At 44.9% G+C, this 17,110-nt stretch overlaps 1 protein-coding gene across 1 annotated transcript in view; it reads right to left on the reverse strand.

Moving 5' to 3' along the window:
* Positions 1–17,110, reverse strand: part of mRNA-cap (mRNA capping enzyme) — a 118,571-nt gene that overhangs the window by 57,757 nt on the left and 43,704 nt on the right. The window contains exons 11-13 of the mRNA XM_065453311.2: positions 12,309–12,410; positions 5,025–5,160; positions 1,022–1,093 (exon numbers count right to left, since the gene is read on the reverse strand). Coding sequence (XP_065309383.1) covers positions 1,022–1,093; positions 5,025–5,160; positions 12,309–12,410 — 310 coding nt within the window. The remainder of the gene's footprint in view (positions 1–1,021; positions 1,094–5,024; positions 5,161–12,308; positions 12,411–17,110) is intronic.

Raw genomic sequence — 17,110 nt, forward strand, 5'->3', positions numbered from 1 at the left:
TCTTTTCATCTGCACTCGTGAGCACGCAACAAATCGCGCGCGGCAATGATAGTAGCCACGTTTACACTGATACGTTAAATGTGTACCCTGTTCATACGCCGACGCTTGTTACACGGCTAAGATATTCGCCCACCCTTAGCGGAAACGTGCCGTGTTAGGATAGTAGTGAAAACAGGTGCCGCAGTTTCCGCAGCACGCCGGCCATGGGTTTCTGTCACTGGCACCTAAGCGCGCCCATCCGTTTCTGTCCCCTCAAAGTGGACATGGCTACGTTATTGCCGCAAAATTGCCGATATTAACGATATTATTCATCACTGACATGGAAGAAACTGTTTCAATGCACGTAATGTACTCACGAGAAGAAAAAAAAAAGATCGCGTTCGGCGCGTTCGGCTTGCTCCGCCGGCCGCCATTTTTGTTTTGGTGTCCCGCACCCGCATCCCGCAGCAAACGCGGGACGAAAAAAAAATTTTTTTTTCCGCGGGAAATTTAACCCGCGTAATGATCGCACCCCTGAATTTGCGTCAATTTTTTCTGACAAAAAAGTGCGATCATTATGCGAGTAAATACGGTACTACGTAGTTATCCAAGTTGGCGTCACAGTTTTATTGAAGAGCACCACATACTCAGTCTCGCATCTACAGTGACCCATGAAACAGGTTCGTTGAAGAGCAGCACATAATTACGCATAGCCACATACTCAGTGATCCAAGTTGTCCCTGCAGTTGGTTTCAAATCCTGTTCTCTCCCCACAGCAGCCCAATGTGCTAGCCATTCGACCATGGACTACCCAGTGACCCAGGTAGGCATGAAACCGATTAGAGACATAGATGTATAAATACTTATCCCCTGGAAAGTGTATGAAGTACCCTAAGAATGCCAATGCATTAAAAATTTGTACTCTCTCACTTAAAAAAAAAAGTAAACAAAGAAAGAAAAAACCTGGTCTGCACTGTGCCCTGACTGTTCTCAGGTGATTCAAGAAACCCAAGAATGCTGGCAGCATATTCAGTGTACGCACCTGAAACCGGATGATGTCGTAGATTAGGTAGCGTGGCACCTTCCGGCCATTGTCCTCATCAATGATCATTTCCTGCAGCCAGCAGAGGCAAGAGGGGAAATGAACACTATGCCAGTTTTCACCCAGTGCTCAGCAATAACAGTAGCCTTCCGTATTTTCCCACAGAGCCACAACCTGCTGTAGTTCCAAGAAGTGTGCTGGTGAGGCCAAACTCAATGTACACACTAACCATGTTGACAATGAGGGGGTCCATGTTATTTCTAATGCTCAACTGGAAAACTACAAAATAAGCTGATGCGTTCTAGCTGCGCATTTCATTTGAGAATTTTCGTGCATTTTTATGATCTTTCTCATTTCACCAATGCTCCAGTGTAGTGGAGTCACAATGGCACATATAGGTTCACAGGAAAGCATGCACACAAGCACCAGTGCTGGTGTCTCCGTCTTGCGACACTGTTTGACCAAAACTTGAATTGTGGAGGGAAAATGAGACATCCACCCAAACGTAGCAAATTGCTACAAAGGAAATTGCCACAAAAGTTTCCTTTGTAGCAATTTGCTAGATTTGGGTGGATGTCGCATTTTTCCTTTATTAGTTACTTCTTTCCACTTTTGCGGGTTTCCGCAGAACTGCCATGTCAAAGTTAAATTGTAGTTGTAACGATCAACAATGTTCCACCCATCTCCTGGCATGAACACATCGGCAGCTACATAACATCGTGTCAAAACATTTTCAGGTGTTTTTTTTTTTTTCTATGAAGGGCAGAGTTGTGAAACAGAAGTATGACTGATCTGACCCTACCTGACCGATTATACTAGACACACCAATTGGGTTAGGTTTGCAAAAGCAAACGCAGGGGCTACAAATGACGCCCCTGTGTTTAACAACTTCAGGTGGTTTAACAACCATCTCAAGTTGTTAAATGTGTATCCAAAGCAATGTACAGAAGCTGCATTTCGCCCCCACATGAATGCGGCTAGGGCTGTGCGAATATTCGAAACTTCCGAATACCGAAGCGAATAATGTCATATTCGATTCGACCTTCGATTCGAATAGGGCTGTTCGAAAACATCTAATATTTTCGAAGTCTTTCGAAGTTTAATAATACCGGTACGTGTACATTTTTTGCAAGTTTGTCTTTCTATAGCTACCCTGGGTAGAGCATTTTCATGCCACTTTGCTGACGGAGCCACGACCGCTTGAAAGAAACAAGCGTGACCGAGCTTTACAAATTCACGAACGTAAACAATATTGATAACGATAGCGATGGCTCTTCGGAAGTTTTAAAAAAAGCGTTTACTATTGCATTTTTTGGAACTAAATGTAACGTAACTGTAACGTCATCATAATATCCGTAGGTACTTATCTACCTAAAAGTACATATCATACCTTGTGATTGTAAGATATAATATAAATCGCCTTAACACCGACAAATAAAAAAAGTTAGTCTTAGCGGTAGCAGGTATTTGGTGAAGCAACCATGTGCTTTCTATAGCTTCTTTTTTTAGGCTTGCGTTCTTTATTCTATGCTTGCGCGTGCCAACGTGGTCGCCGGATGTGTACGTCGCTTCGAGTTATCAAGTTCAGTCACGCGTTAGTTGTTCATTTTGCTCGATTGCGCGCGCAGCCGAAGTAGCCAAACCATGAACGAATCGGCGCAGCGGGTGTTCCGGAGTGCCATCTGGGAGTTCTTCGATCGCGGAGCCAGTGACGCGACGTGCTGCACGTGCAAGATGCGCCTTAAGACGCCCACGGGCACTACAACCACCCTCGTCAATCACCTAAAGCGTCACCCTGATCCATTCAAGCAGTTCGAAAAGCTCCGTGCTGCCGAAAGCTCAAAAAAGCTTGCAGGCCCGAAAAAGACGACGGGCACCAACAAGGCGGACGCAAGTGCTGCTAGCTGTAGCTACTTCAAGCCGACGTTGAAAGGCGACAGTCAGCGCGCAAAAACGTTAACAACGAAGGTTGCACAGTTCCTGGCCACTGGCTTGCACTCTTATTCGATCATTGAGGAGCCAGGCTTTTTGTCTTTGATGCACACAGCAGTGCCCGAGTACAAGGTCCCATCGAGGACTACGTTTTCTCGGAGTGTCGTGCCAGAGCTTTACGCCAAAGAAAAAGAAAGGATCAAAAGTGAGCTGCGCCATCACTTCACTGACGGGACCCCATGCTACTCGGTGACGACCGACGGGTGGACGTCTAGGCCCGGGGATAGTTACGTCTCATTTACATGCCATCTCGTTGATAAAGAGTTCCGGCTTCACAATTACCACCTGGCATGCCGGCACATTGCGGAAGGCCATACATCTGACAACCTGAAGCGCATCCTCCTTGACTTGGCAAAGGAGTGGGGACTGCCTCAAGATGTTCCAGTTTTCATTGTGACTGACAATGCCAGAAACTTCCTGGGCGCCGCATCGCGAACGGGATGGACAAGTATACAGTGCTTCGCGCATACGTTACAACTGTGCATCCAGTGTGCAAAGAAGGACACTCAGAATTTTGAGCAGCTGTGTGTCAAGGCCCGAGCAATTGTAGGGCACTACAAGAGGAGTTCCCAAGCCAGAAGTCGCCTCAAAGAGGTTCAGGTTAGCATGGGCTTAGAGCCCCTTGAAGTGATTCAGGATGTTGCGACGAGATGGAATAGTGAATATGAAATGATGTCACGCCTTTTAAAGCTCCGTGTACCAATTTCCTTGAATCTGTCGGAACAGGACACATTGGAAAACTTGACCTCAAGTGAATGGCATCTGATGGCATCCATCACATCAGTGCTAAAATGTGTTGATGATGCAACAAGAGAGTGTTGCTCCGAAAAGCACCCAACTCTCTCGCAAGTGGTGCCACTAGTGCATTGCATGCAACTTCTGCTCACTCAGCAACAGCAGCGTTGTGGGGAGGAGTCTGCATTTGCAGGAAACCTCCTCCACAGCATGAAGTCCAGGTTTGTTGATATAAAATTGCAGGTGATATATGCCTTGAGCACAGCATTGGACCCCCGATTTAAAGCCGTTTGTTACGACACCACAAGTGAGAAACGGTGGCTAAAAAATCTACTCTGCTCAGCTGTGGAGAAAAGCCTGCCTCAGGGGAGAGACCGCGAAGAGCCCAGTGCACCTGCACAGGCTGTCTCTAGTGATGTGTGGGATGTTTTTGGAGCTTTGGCCTCTACCACCACTTCAAGCACTGGTTCCCAGCGACTTATGGAAGAGGTGGAGGAGTACCTCCATGCACCTGTTCGGCCCCGCTTGGAAAATCCTTTCCTGTGGTGGAAAAATTTCGGCGAAGACAAGTACCCGTCACTGTCCAAGCTAGCTCGGCTATACCTGTCAGTGCCAGCAACCCAAGTGTCAAGTGAGAGGTTGTTCTCGTCAACAGGAAATGTTGTCACCACTAGAAGAGAACACCTTCTCCCCAAGCATGTTGAGCAGTTAGTGTTTATACATAGCAACATGCACTAGGATGAAAGGCTGGGTGAGCAGTGCACAGTGGTCTGAATAAATTGAAAAATGAAAAGGTCTCATGCCTCATGTCTGTTCTCATTGCCTCACATTTATAATGGTTCAGAAAATATAACTGATAAAACAGCCAGCAGAGATCGTCACTCCATCAATTTTTCTGTTGTGTACTAGGAGTCCCAAATATTCGCTTCGATTCGAAAATATTCGCTTCGCTTCGAAATTATTCGAATTCGATGACTATTCGCTTCGTATTCGCTTCGAAGTGAAAAAGCACTATTCGCACATGCCTAAATGCGGCCTTAATGACCGGGAATCAAGCCCGGAACCCTACGGCCACAAGAAGGTTTCCAGTGGGTTGCACGGTAAATCTCAGCACCACAAGGTGTTGCCGCCAGCAATGCAGCTTCCTGGATTCTTAGATACGTCCTTGATAGCTGTAAAGCTGCCTACAGTTGCAGAGAAAGCCACCAACTACAGAGCTCGCAAAGATATGGGGTCGAAAGGAAGACAGGCTGATTTCCCTCTCGAGCCCACTCACCCCGTCGACGAGCGTCTCCTGGATGTGCTGGGTGCGGTCCTTGCGCCTGGGGAAGTACAGGTTCCGCACTTGGAAGACACAGTTGTCCCTGTCGATGAAGTACACCTCGTTCACGCCGTCTATGAGCATCATGTACCTGCAGTCATACACAGAGGAGCAGTGGGAAATGACAGTTACCAAAGTGGAAGACACTTCTTTCTTTTATGACAGCTCTGAACACTCGTTTTAATGCATTAGCAAGAGGAGTGTCAAAGTGGAAAAAAGTGTATGTGTGAAGTGTTGGAAGCCGGTCACATGGCAGAGATGTGTGTACACAGATATATATATATATATATATACAGTCGAACCCGGATATATCGAATTCCACGGGGATCGGAAAATAGTTCGATATAGCGAAAATTCGATATACAGATATAGGCCAAAAAAGCACTCGTGATCATAAAAAATTGTGGCTTACTGATTGGAACAGCCGCAAATCACATAGCACGTGCACACAATATGAAAGCGCTTTATTCCACGGAAAAAAAATCACTAATTTTGGGCTGCTTCTTCCTCTGGGAAATGAAGTTGAAAACACTAGTCTCCATCTTCTCGAGACTGTCCAGGTGCGAGAGCCCAGTGCCTTCTATTTCACCGCAGCAGCGCCGAATCAGGCTGAACGCTGACGCCAGTTCAGTGGCTGTGCAAGGACGCGTTTCTTCAAAAACACAGTTGCCCTCGTCGTCGCTGGAATCGCCGTCTTGAACGCCAGCTATTCCGGCCACAATGTCCTCATCAGCGAGGTTGGCTACCGCTTGAACTTCGCTGTCAGCGTTAATGAAGTCATCAACAGTAACTTCGGACGGGACGGCACTGGGAAAACTGGACAAGTCGCGAAACGCATCCTCCAAGCACTCATCGTCATCTAAACCTTCCGGACATTCATCTCCGGCCACTTCAAGGCCTGCCTTGCCGAAACAGTTGGCTACTGTGGCCTGCTTCACATCGCCCCAAGCGCCGGTAATCATCTGGATCGCGCCGAGCAGGTCAATCTTGAGATCGGTTCCCATGCGGAGGTTTACGAGGAGCCGCTGAATAAGTCGCTTCCGATAGCCTACCTTGAATGCCTTTATGATACCCTGGTCGAGGGGCTGCAGTCTCGCTGTGGTGTTCGGCGGGAGAAACTTCAGTTCGATGTGCTGCAGCTTGCAAGTCGTTTGATGGGCCGAACAGTTGTCTACTAGAAGGCAAACTCGGTGGCCCGACTTGACCAACTCAGCGTCCCAAGCCTGCAGCCATTCAACAAAAAGTTGACGTGTCATCCAGGCCTTATCAGTGTCATCCAGTTGACGTGTCATTCCTATTACAGCCGTAGCGGACCGGAAGCTGTTTACAGCTCTTGAAGCAGCGCGGTGACTTGCTCTTCCCGATCACGAATGGCTGTAGCTTGCACGAGCCATCCATGTTCCGACACACGCACTTTGCTCATTTTACCGTCGTGGCATGAGGTTCCACGAAAAGCGAATGTCTTATTCGGCAACATTTGTCAAGAGAGACCGGTTTCATCTGCATTGAAGATTTCTGCAGGCGAAAACTTTGCAGTGATCTTCGGCCACTCCTCAGAAAGCCACTGCTGCATCTCCTGGCTGCTGACAGCCCCACTTTCGTCTAAAATGGCCTTTCCTACAATGCTGTGATGGTTTTTAAACCGTTGTAGTCATCCAGTGCCACCGCAAAAGTTCTCTTCACCGAGAGCCGTAGCAAACCATTTGGCCTTTTCGATTAACATCGGGCCATCCACAGGAATATTTTTTGCTCGAATTTCAAGAAACCACGTATCGAGTGCCTTCTCCACTTTGTTAAAAGCAACAGGGCGCACACGACACGCTCCCGAGCGACTTTCCTCACCTGCTTTAAGCTTGATGTCCTGCTCGTTTTTTAACAACGTACTTAAAGTACACTGCGGAATGCCGAATGCGTCTGCCACGGAGGACTTTTCTCCGTTCTCGACACGCCGGATTACCTCAAGCTTTCTTGCAAAGTCCAGATTCTTCCTCTTTTTTATGTTCGTGGATGCCATAGCTCACCAGATGACCGCAGTCATACATGCTACACACGGCACGGTGAAACACAGGTACACACAAGAAAACGCGCAATGCGCAGATAGAGCAGTCCAAGCAAAGCCTGTTCATAGAATAAAGAGCCAACGTTCGAGCGGCAGTCAGCGTAGCTGCGAAGGAGCGACAAAGGGAAAAGAAAGAAGAGAGCGGGGAAAAAGATCGGCGGAATATGCCGTCGAAGGCGCTGTGGGTGCAATTGCCGCTTTGCTATGCTTCGTTTTTTGAGCCCTCACTGGCAGGGACTGTGCCAACCCCTCACTCTCTCTTCCTTTTCCCAGGATGCGTGGCTTGTAAACGTCGCCGCATCTCAATGCCGCACTCTCTCTTCGCTCCAATGGCCTTGCTCCAATGGCCTTGCCCAGTGCACACGCCGGCGGTACAGGAGGAATGAGAGAGCTCACGCCAGTGGGTCGCAAGAAAGGGGGAAAGGCTCTGCGTCTCCGTCGCTAGGCGACGGACGCGCATGTGCAGAGGAGGACCCTGCTTACTGACTGCAGAAATATTTTCCTCTGAGGACCGGACACGAATGTCTTTGGGAAAAGCGCACCTTCCAGGGGCGCGGTGCGACGCGGCGTTCGATATATTGAATGTCAAATGAAAATGGAATTCGATATACTACGCAATTGTCCTATACTTTTACATAGTATTTTGGTTTGATTTTATATATATATATATATAATGTATAAACCCGCAGAACGGACGCACTTCTTTTGCCAAGAAACCAAAGCAATGTTGAGGTGTCGTTAATTATGCAGGCCAAGTTTTACGAGAGCTTTTTTCAAACAGCGAAAATGGGAAAGTAAGATCATAATGATTTGAAAAATGCATTAGATAACTTACTGTTGCCGTAGAAATGAATGTATACTATTTGCAAACTGTAGCAGCGTTCTTACTGTACTTCACTCCGCATCGGAACATTATGGTCTATGGGGAGAATGGCGGTGCCGCGAAGCAGACCGAATAATCGAGCATGTCCGAATTTTTGGAGTCCAGAAAATCGGTCGGTGACTGTACCATTTTTTACTTCCAGTTCATAAAAACAACAACAAAAAAAACATATCTACAAAAAAATTAATTTAAAAAAATTTTTAATACACATTTCAAAGATAAATAACCCGGGTATAGTGCTTGAAAAAATAAATGCTCAGTACACCGCCGTTTTTCAGCTGTAAAAAAGAAACTAAGAGAAGTCCATAGCTCCTGCCATGCGGTGAAGGAGTTCCTGGATCTTGTGAAGCATAGGTGCTTGCCACACTTTTCCAACAAAATGTCTTGTTTTTGTTCAACTTTGCGGTCCTCGTAACACATTTCGCAGTTCTGCCTTTATGGCATCTTCTGAGGATGGTCCAATGAGAATTCCAAGGAACTTACTTTACTTGTCTAGAGTCATGCACATCTTCCAGGACTGATCACTTTCAGCGTAGCTGGGCAACTACAAGATTATGCATCCGAACATATTGGTTTACATTTTTGCAGATCGTTTTTATTACCTCTGCAGAGAAGAAGAGTAGAAAGAATTCCTATGCCATTGTAAGCTATCTTGTGCTGATCCGTAGTGCTGCGCCAAGATGTGAAACGGGTGGTCTTCTTGGCATGAACAAAAGTTTCTTTACTGCCGGTTGCAGCACATCATAACCAAGCGAAGTATGCACCCTGAAGATATTCAGTAGAGCTCTCCCGCAGTGCAAGAAGATTGGCAGATAAGCACGCTCAAGGAAGGAGACTGCTCAAAGCCTTAAAGGAAACTCGCCGATGAATAGCTGCGGATGTCCCACGCCGACTCAAAACATTGTTGCCGCCAGAGCTTTAATCTGCTTTGCTGTCATCTTCGGAATCGTAACTCGAGTCCTCATCGCTAAAATCAAGTGCGGGTGCAGCACATTTTCTAGAGCCACGCTTTTCTCGCAACGCAGCTGCGCGGGACCACGGCCATGGGAGCGAGTTTCGATAACTGCGCAGTGACACCGGATGCGCCCCTTGCCTGAATTTTACGAGAGAAGCAAAATCGAAAGTCTTGGAAACTGTATGAAAATGCCAAGTCCACATGGTGGACATGCGGCAGACCTTCACAAATACACTTTGGTGGAATGAAACGACTCGGACTCTAAACCAAACAGCTGGAGTCATTTTCGGTTAATTATCATGGCTCGGCTCTGTTGGACGGCAAAGCCAGCAATCTAATTTCATTCATGACTTGCTGAGAGTGATTTGATCACAAAATTTTTATACTAGTGCAGCGTAATTGTGAGCGGCATGCTTTTTTTCTCAAGCGCGGCAGAAGATGACAGCCACGCTGCTTTTCGCTACAACGGACGCACGTTAGTTTACAAAAAGGTCCGTCAAAAATCATGTCGACAGAGCGCGAAAATGTAAACTGATTCTGGAAGTGCAGTGCCTGTACTAACTACCGGATGGCCTTAAGTGGATGAAAAAAAACGGCTCAAACATGTTGAAATCAATGATCTAAAGCACCGGTGATTGATCTGAATATGTGTGGTAATGAAAGAGTTAATTCCAAAGATTTGACACCTCAAAGAACTGCGACATTATGCTAATGCATCTCTTTTGCATTTACTGTTAAATCACTTCTGAACTTTTATCTTTGCCTAGAAATGTGCAACTTTTTGTTCTACATTGCAAAATTGTAAACCGCTATTCATCATTCATTATTCCTCAAGGGTGGAAGAAGATGTCAGTAGAACACACTGGACACTATTTTACAAAAATAAATAAAAAGGAAGAATAAAGGGTAAGGAAAGAAAATAATAAAGAACTGTTGGACTTAGCATACAAAAATCTGCAAGTGAAACAAACATATTCATAACTCAATTTTACACAAAAAGGGCAATATGAGTAATCACAAATAACGTTACTGTATTTATTCGAATCTTTGAGTTTGATATTTTTTTACATTTGAAATGTTTCCCAACTAATCATACACCAAAATCTAGGGTTGGCTTAGATTCGAAAATTTTAACCCTTTGAGGGTCAATGACGTAAATATACGGCGTCGCGAACAAGTCCAAAGATGGTTGATGCCATATATTTACGGCACCACCTGCACATTTAAAAAGCATGCCAATTTTCTAACTTTTTCTTTCCTGTCATGTGCTGCCACCATGTGGGAATACAGGGAATTTTTTTCGCGCGCCTCCCTCTCTCAGTATTCATTGCATCGTTTGTTTTAGCGCTAGTTTGCTCCGGCGCGTCTATACAGTCGCCGACTGTTTATTCGGACCTCACGGGGCTGCGGAAATGTCCGAATAAACAGGTGTCCGAAAAAGCAGATAAAGAAAAAAAATAAAATCCTTTATTTACACGCACTTAATTTGGGCTCGGCAGTAGGCTTGAAGAAATCGTAAGTGCGCCCTTGCACGCTGTTCCGTTTACGCGCAAGCACATAAGCCTGAATCTCGGAGAGGGTCGTACGGTCACTATAGGCGGCTGAAAGCACAGTCACTGCTTGTGCACGCTCTGCATGCGACAGCAGCGTAGCACATGGTGCGTCATCTTCCGACTTGGAGTCATCCTCCGGCGGTGCAGCAGAAACCTGACGAATGATCTCACCGTCGTTGAGTTCTGCACATGTCAGTACAGCAGTGTCAGCACCTGTGAAACTGTCAAATGAGACGGTGTCCGGAATCGCAATGCAACCACTGCGCAGGTCTCGGCAGAACATTTTCCATGTCAGTAGGGAGCACATCGGAAGGCGACAAATCTTAGGCCTCCTGGCACCCGCTTGCCGGCATTCCCCAGTGCAGTCTGCGCGGGCACTGTCGGCGCCATTAGACACTTAACGCGATGTTTCTGTATGCTGCGTTGGATCACCGAAACCTCGACACAGCACGCAAACACCACCGTGCCGACACCAGTAGCACAAACGAAAAACGTGGCCTTCTCGCAGCGTCGTGCGCGTAAGAAACAAATCAGCTGCTGGATTGTCTTGACATGGCTTACTAAGCTGAAACCGGAACTGCTGTACGGCCACTCTATCGAACTAGGTAGAAACGATGATGATGAGCGGGGATTTCCAGTAGCGCCACTTCGTGAGGCAGCAAGGATACTAGTACACTGTAGCAAGAAGGCTCCGTTCAAAACAAAAATGGCGTTCAGCAAGTCAAACTAAGCGCCGGTCAGAGTTGATGCATGATGCCCTCGATCGAGTTGGCTCAAGGAGTGTCCGAAAAATCGGACGAGGGGTTGCGAGGTGTCCGAACCTTCAGCAGTTGTTATACATTATGGTCTATGGGGAGAATGGCGGTGCCGCGAAGCTGACCAAATAATCGGGCATGCCCGAATTTTTGGAATCCGGAAAGTCGGTCAGCGACTGTACACTACCGCTCGCGCATTGGCATACGGGCGGGCGTACTGCGGTTCGGGTATTGTTCCGCGGGCAGTTTCGGCTTCTTGCACTACCAAAACTGGTGGCTATCTCGTTACTAATCACTCAAAGAATGAGCGCCTCTTTCTCGCTCGTTTAGTGCTCACAGGGGTGCGCATAGGAAGCATGCCACCATGCATGCATTCCCATGCTTTTTATTTTTTTTTTTTGAAACTCGCAAAAACTAATTGCCTCAGGTTGGCGATAACATGAAGATTAGCGAAAAATTGTCACACATTGTGCTTTTTTGATGGGCACACAACTGCACGGTTTTCTTGACTGCGCGCACCCACGCAGTTCGATTACGCTATGGACTTACATATTAGATGTTAGTGTAAGAGCAGGAACATTTGAGTCTTGAACATTTGAGGCCGGCACGGCACCGAAATGATGTCGATGTTGATGTGGCTTCACGTGCAAATGCACAGGGCGCTTGGAGGTTGTTGTTCCGATCTGTGAGGCTTGTTGTTGTGCCAGGCCGCCCGTCGGGGACGACATACCGCCGTGATTGCACGACGGAAAGTGGAAACACTATGTGTTAACTGATACTTATGCAATAAGCTGGTACGGTTTATGCGGACACAAAACACATTATGTCCAATGGCCGCCGAATCAGGGATTTGACTTTACTACTTTTAAAACGAAACTACTGTCTATGTGGGTACGGTTTAACGAAGCTTTACTGTATAACGAAAACCTCTTTGTAATGATAATTTTCTAGACTTTGTCAATTTCGTTATAGCCAGGCTTAACTGTATAACAAATTAGAAAATACAGTGGAAAGGTTTGCAGTGTCCTACGCACCGTGTTCCGTCAGCCTTCCAGCTGACCATGTACTCCTTCTCCCGCAGCTTGTGGATGTTCTGCCGGTCCATGGATACTGGCTGGCTGCCGGGGAAGCCTGAACTGCAAGACAAGATCCATTGCACAGACAGGCATGTTTGCGAGAGCAGTGTTTGGACTCTTAGAAGGACAACTACGGCAATATTTTTTAGCACTGTGGAGCTTGGTGAAATTTGTATTGTATGGCTGTGCATTATAGTCAAGTGCACCAAATGACATGACTGAGCATTGTGTAGTTTTTAAGTAAATTTTTGTCAAAGATTTGCATATGCGCTCCCACTTGCTGTTGATGGTGTCAGCATGAGCAACAGCATTGTTGCTCCAACATTTTCTGAGACTTTTTTTTTTTTAAACAATATGTGCAGGACTATTATGCCATGACCGACTGTGCTCAAATTATCTGTTGGCATAAAGGTGTCAGTAGAACTATCACCTTAAAACTGAAAAAAGAAAGAAAGAAAGAGAGGAAGAAGAATTTTAGCAGAAAGAAGTCATAATAGTCCTTAAGACATAGTTCTTAAGATAAATTTTAGTTCAGAGTGTGCACCTGTCTCGCGCTTTTGTAACTTCTCTGGTTTTTACTGCATGAAGCTACACTGCACGACCATACCAGCTAGCCCAGCATTTTGGTTCTGCTTCAAAGCCCCTACAACTTCCACATGCTATGCAGAGCTCTTTCCTTGAGGAAAAGGGATTGTCTCATGGGGTTCAACATCCCATAGCAACAACACAGTGGCTACGAAAGATGCTGCTGTGGAGGGCACTGCTGGACACCCCCTGGTGTTTTCTTTTGTTTCACATATAATGGCACGGTCGAGTGGTTATTTCCAAGCGCTCCTGCAAAGCTTGACAGGTCATTTAATAAATCAACTAAGCTTTATTGTGACGATAAACACGCTCCTATGGTACTGACAAAGTTGAAATCAAGCTGAACCCGCTAACAACAATGTTTAAATGACAAAAAAATTCTGTTGTTATAACTGATAATTGTAGTCACCGGGTTGCGTGAAAAAATGCAGAGGTGAAACATTCAAACATTTTCAGTAGATAGAAAGAAGTACAGTTCAAACCACTTATAGCATTATTGGTTTTAACAATACTTGGATGTAACAATGAGCAGCTACTGCACTGTGAACATTTTCTATGGTAAAATAAACCCATTACCCCAATATTCCCTTGCTGCATTACTGACTATAACAATTACATATGGGTACTGCGTGTCTGTACCAAAAAAAATAAGAAAAATGCAAAATTCTGAAGAAAGAAAAATCCAGGGGCTTTGCCACTCCAGTCTTTGTGCCATGCACTTACCATGCTGTGCCTTTGTCACCCCCCCTCAATTTCCCTTTCACCCCTCTGATGTCGACAAGTGGGGAAAGAAAGATGGGAAAGGGCTACGGCCAGCGATGGGATGGAACAAAAGCAGGCCGCTTAAGGCAAAGCGCTCACGCTTCTTTTCTTTTGCAAGTCGATGTGACAATGGACTCAAGTTTTGCCTGTCAGTGTCATTTCATTGTCGTTTTACAGGACCTTTGATATGTTCTGAGAGTACTCTCAAAATACCAGCCGCATGCATCAAAAACATAACTGTACAATCATATTTCCATTCTGAGACACATAGAATAAAAGCAAATTCTGCATCCGTAGTGCATGTTTCTGCAGTCTTGTTTTTTTTTAGTCTCTTTTGCACTGCAGCCAATAGAATGTCACAACCAACTAGCACCCAATACCAACTCTATGCTCCGTTTCACAGTTAGAAGGCAACGCTACAAAGCGCAGTCATAAAGGTTTCCTTCTGCTCGCTTTGCAGAGCATTTTTTATCTATGGCACCTCCTATGGTGCAACTACAGTGAACTCTCTTTAACTGGAACCTCAAGGGACCTGGGAAATTGGCTTTGTTTGTCAGGAGCTCCATTTACTGAGACACACTGCAGAGCACTCCATGAATACAAAACCAACCAACCATGAGAATGGTGTTTCGTTCAAGCGGGAGTTCCGTTCAAGCGATTTCTATTTATTGAGATTACACTGTACTTTAAGCATATAACTACCACAAGTGGATGTGCACCGTACAAATTTTATGTTTTGCAACCAAGTTTGTTCCTTTGTGACGAAGCAAATCTCTGCAATCCTTCACAAAACAACCTATAAATGCATGCTATATCGCTTATGTTACAGCAATTAATGCTTGCCTCGCAAAGCTACTCGAACGTATTTCCCGAACAGAGTATCGCCGTAAGCTAATAAATAGGAGTGTGCGATTACTTGAGTATTACTGAATCAAATCAAATAGAGGGCATTCAAATAATTCAATTTGCAAATTGAATATCTACTATTCAATATACCTGTGCAGTGCCATATGTTGCAAAACTTTCTATGCAAAATATATATATATATATATATATATATATATATATATATATATATATATATATATATATATATATATATATACACACACCCTCCGTTATCAATGTCTGAAGTAGTCATAACCCAAGAAAGAATACATAATTTATTGCTACAGATTGACGTTAAAAAATCTTCAGGTCCTGACAATCTTCCAAATGCTTTTCTGCGGCGTTACGCAGAACAGATAACTCCTTTCTTGCAAGCAATTTTCGTAGGATCACTTCAAACAGCCACCCTGCCGATGGACTGGCTCCGTGCCAAGGTCCTTCCGATTCACAAAGGAGGTAATAAGTTACTGGTAAACACTTACAGGCCGATTTCACTCACTAGTTCTCGTTGTAAAATGATGGAGCATATTATTAGCAAAGCAATAACCACCTACTTAGAAGATAACAATCTACTTTACCCCAAACAACACGGATTTCGCAAAGGTCTTTCTACCGTAACTCAACTCCTCGAAATAACGCATGACTTTGCTACAGTAATTAACTCGAGACTGCAAGTTGACGCAATATTCATAGACTTTTCCAAAGCACTTGACAGGGTACCCCATCCAAAATTAATTGACAGACTTAAGAATATTGGGATTGACACTGACACTGGATAATGACACTGGATAACTGCCCGTCTCTCAAACCGCAGTCAGTACGTTAAAATAAATGACACTGAATCTGAAGAGTTAGATGTCTACTCCGATGTTCCACAAGGGTCTGTACTGGGTTCGATTCTTTTTCTAATATTTGTTAATGACACTCATTCTCAAGTTGAACCAGATGTAACAGTAAGGCTATTTGCAGATGACTGCGTCATCTACACCACAGTATGGACGATTAACGACCAGATACGACTTAATTCCTCCTTAACTAACATTGCCAGATGGTGTCGAGAATGGGGAATGGAAACTAACGTAACAAGAACTTCATCCGAAAAAGGTACCCTTAAAATTTGCGTATCATCTAATGGGATTACATGTAACAGAAGCCGACACAGTTAAATACTTGGGTGTTACCATCACAAACACATTAAAATGGGACGTTCACATTAAATAGACGTGCACAAAAGCATATAGATGGCTGCGATATCTTTGCAGAAAACTTGCACTGGCACCTTCCAAAATTAGGCTAGCAAGTTATAAGGCCCTTGTAAGGCCAATCCTTGAATACGGCAGTATTATCTGGAATCCGCACCAAATCTACCTTCTTAATCAACTGGAGGGAATTCAAAATAAAGCTCTCCAGTTTGTGTATTCACAGTATTCACGTGACATCAGCATAACCGCACTACACAACAGGGCAAACATGCAAACATTGGCAATTTGCCGACGCGTTGCTGCCTTAAAGTTTCTCTACCTTCTTTATCATGACAGCATTAATATAAGCAAACACGAGTACCTAAAACCACCATACCAGTGCTCAGCCAGAACAAGCCACGACAAGAGTATCAGGCCATATATCTCCCACTGTAATACATTCAAGTATTCCTTCTTTCTGTCAGTCATAGAATTATGGAATAAACTGCCACACGACATTGTGTCCTCAGAACCTGTCATCACATTTTCTGTCAAGATTGAAAAGTTTTTCAATCAGCAGGCTGCGCCGTTGTAGAACAAAAAAGCGCTGCGCACGGAGTGTATGTTTCATGTGTATGCTGATCGCAGTTCTTTTTAGTGTATGCTTTTACTGTGTAAGCCGCTTGCAGTTATTCCGAAATCAGTGTATAACGTGTTCCCTTTCCTGTTAGTCTGTACTGTCTTAGAATTTTCTTTTCTTGCATTTCTTATTTTCGGATCTATTTTTTTTATTGTTAGAAATCTGTACTTTTCGTTTCTCTTTTGTTTCCACTCTGTAGAGCCTGTCAAGGCTTACAGTATTATTAAATAAATAAAATAAATAAAAGATTACAGCAAAGCGCCAGCTCACTATTAAACTAAGAACCTCATTGGTATTCAGTGCAACAGAATGTCATGAAGTCATTAATTTCAGAGGAAAAATAAAGCACTCGATTCTATTCAACAGTAATTCTATTGATGAAGAGATACTTTCCAGACAATAAAACTGAGCTGTAATCAGGGCTGGCTAACTAATTTGTTGTCCTCTGTAATAAGAGTGGACCATACTCTATATTGAGGGGATGCGAGACTCTCCCGCGTCCCCTGATATGTTGTTTTTCCCGCAAAGCTTCCGTCTCCTGCAGTGCGGCTTCACTGCGTGGCCTGAAGCCCGCAGCACTCGGCGTGGTTGAAGCGCAGTACGAGAGATGGTGCGAGTGTTGCGCTGCTAACGCCGCCTCACGGCAGGGTTACTTGGGAGCGCAAAGGAGAACATGCTTTCTCTTTGGTTCGAGATCGTCAAGC

This window comes from Dermacentor albipictus, chromosome 3 (assembly GCF_038994185.2).
Source record: "Dermacentor albipictus isolate Rhodes 1998 colony chromosome 3, USDA_Dalb.pri_finalv2, whole genome shotgun sequence".
Classification (NCBI taxonomy): domain Eukaryota; kingdom Metazoa; phylum Arthropoda; class Arachnida; order Ixodida; family Ixodidae; genus Dermacentor; species Dermacentor albipictus.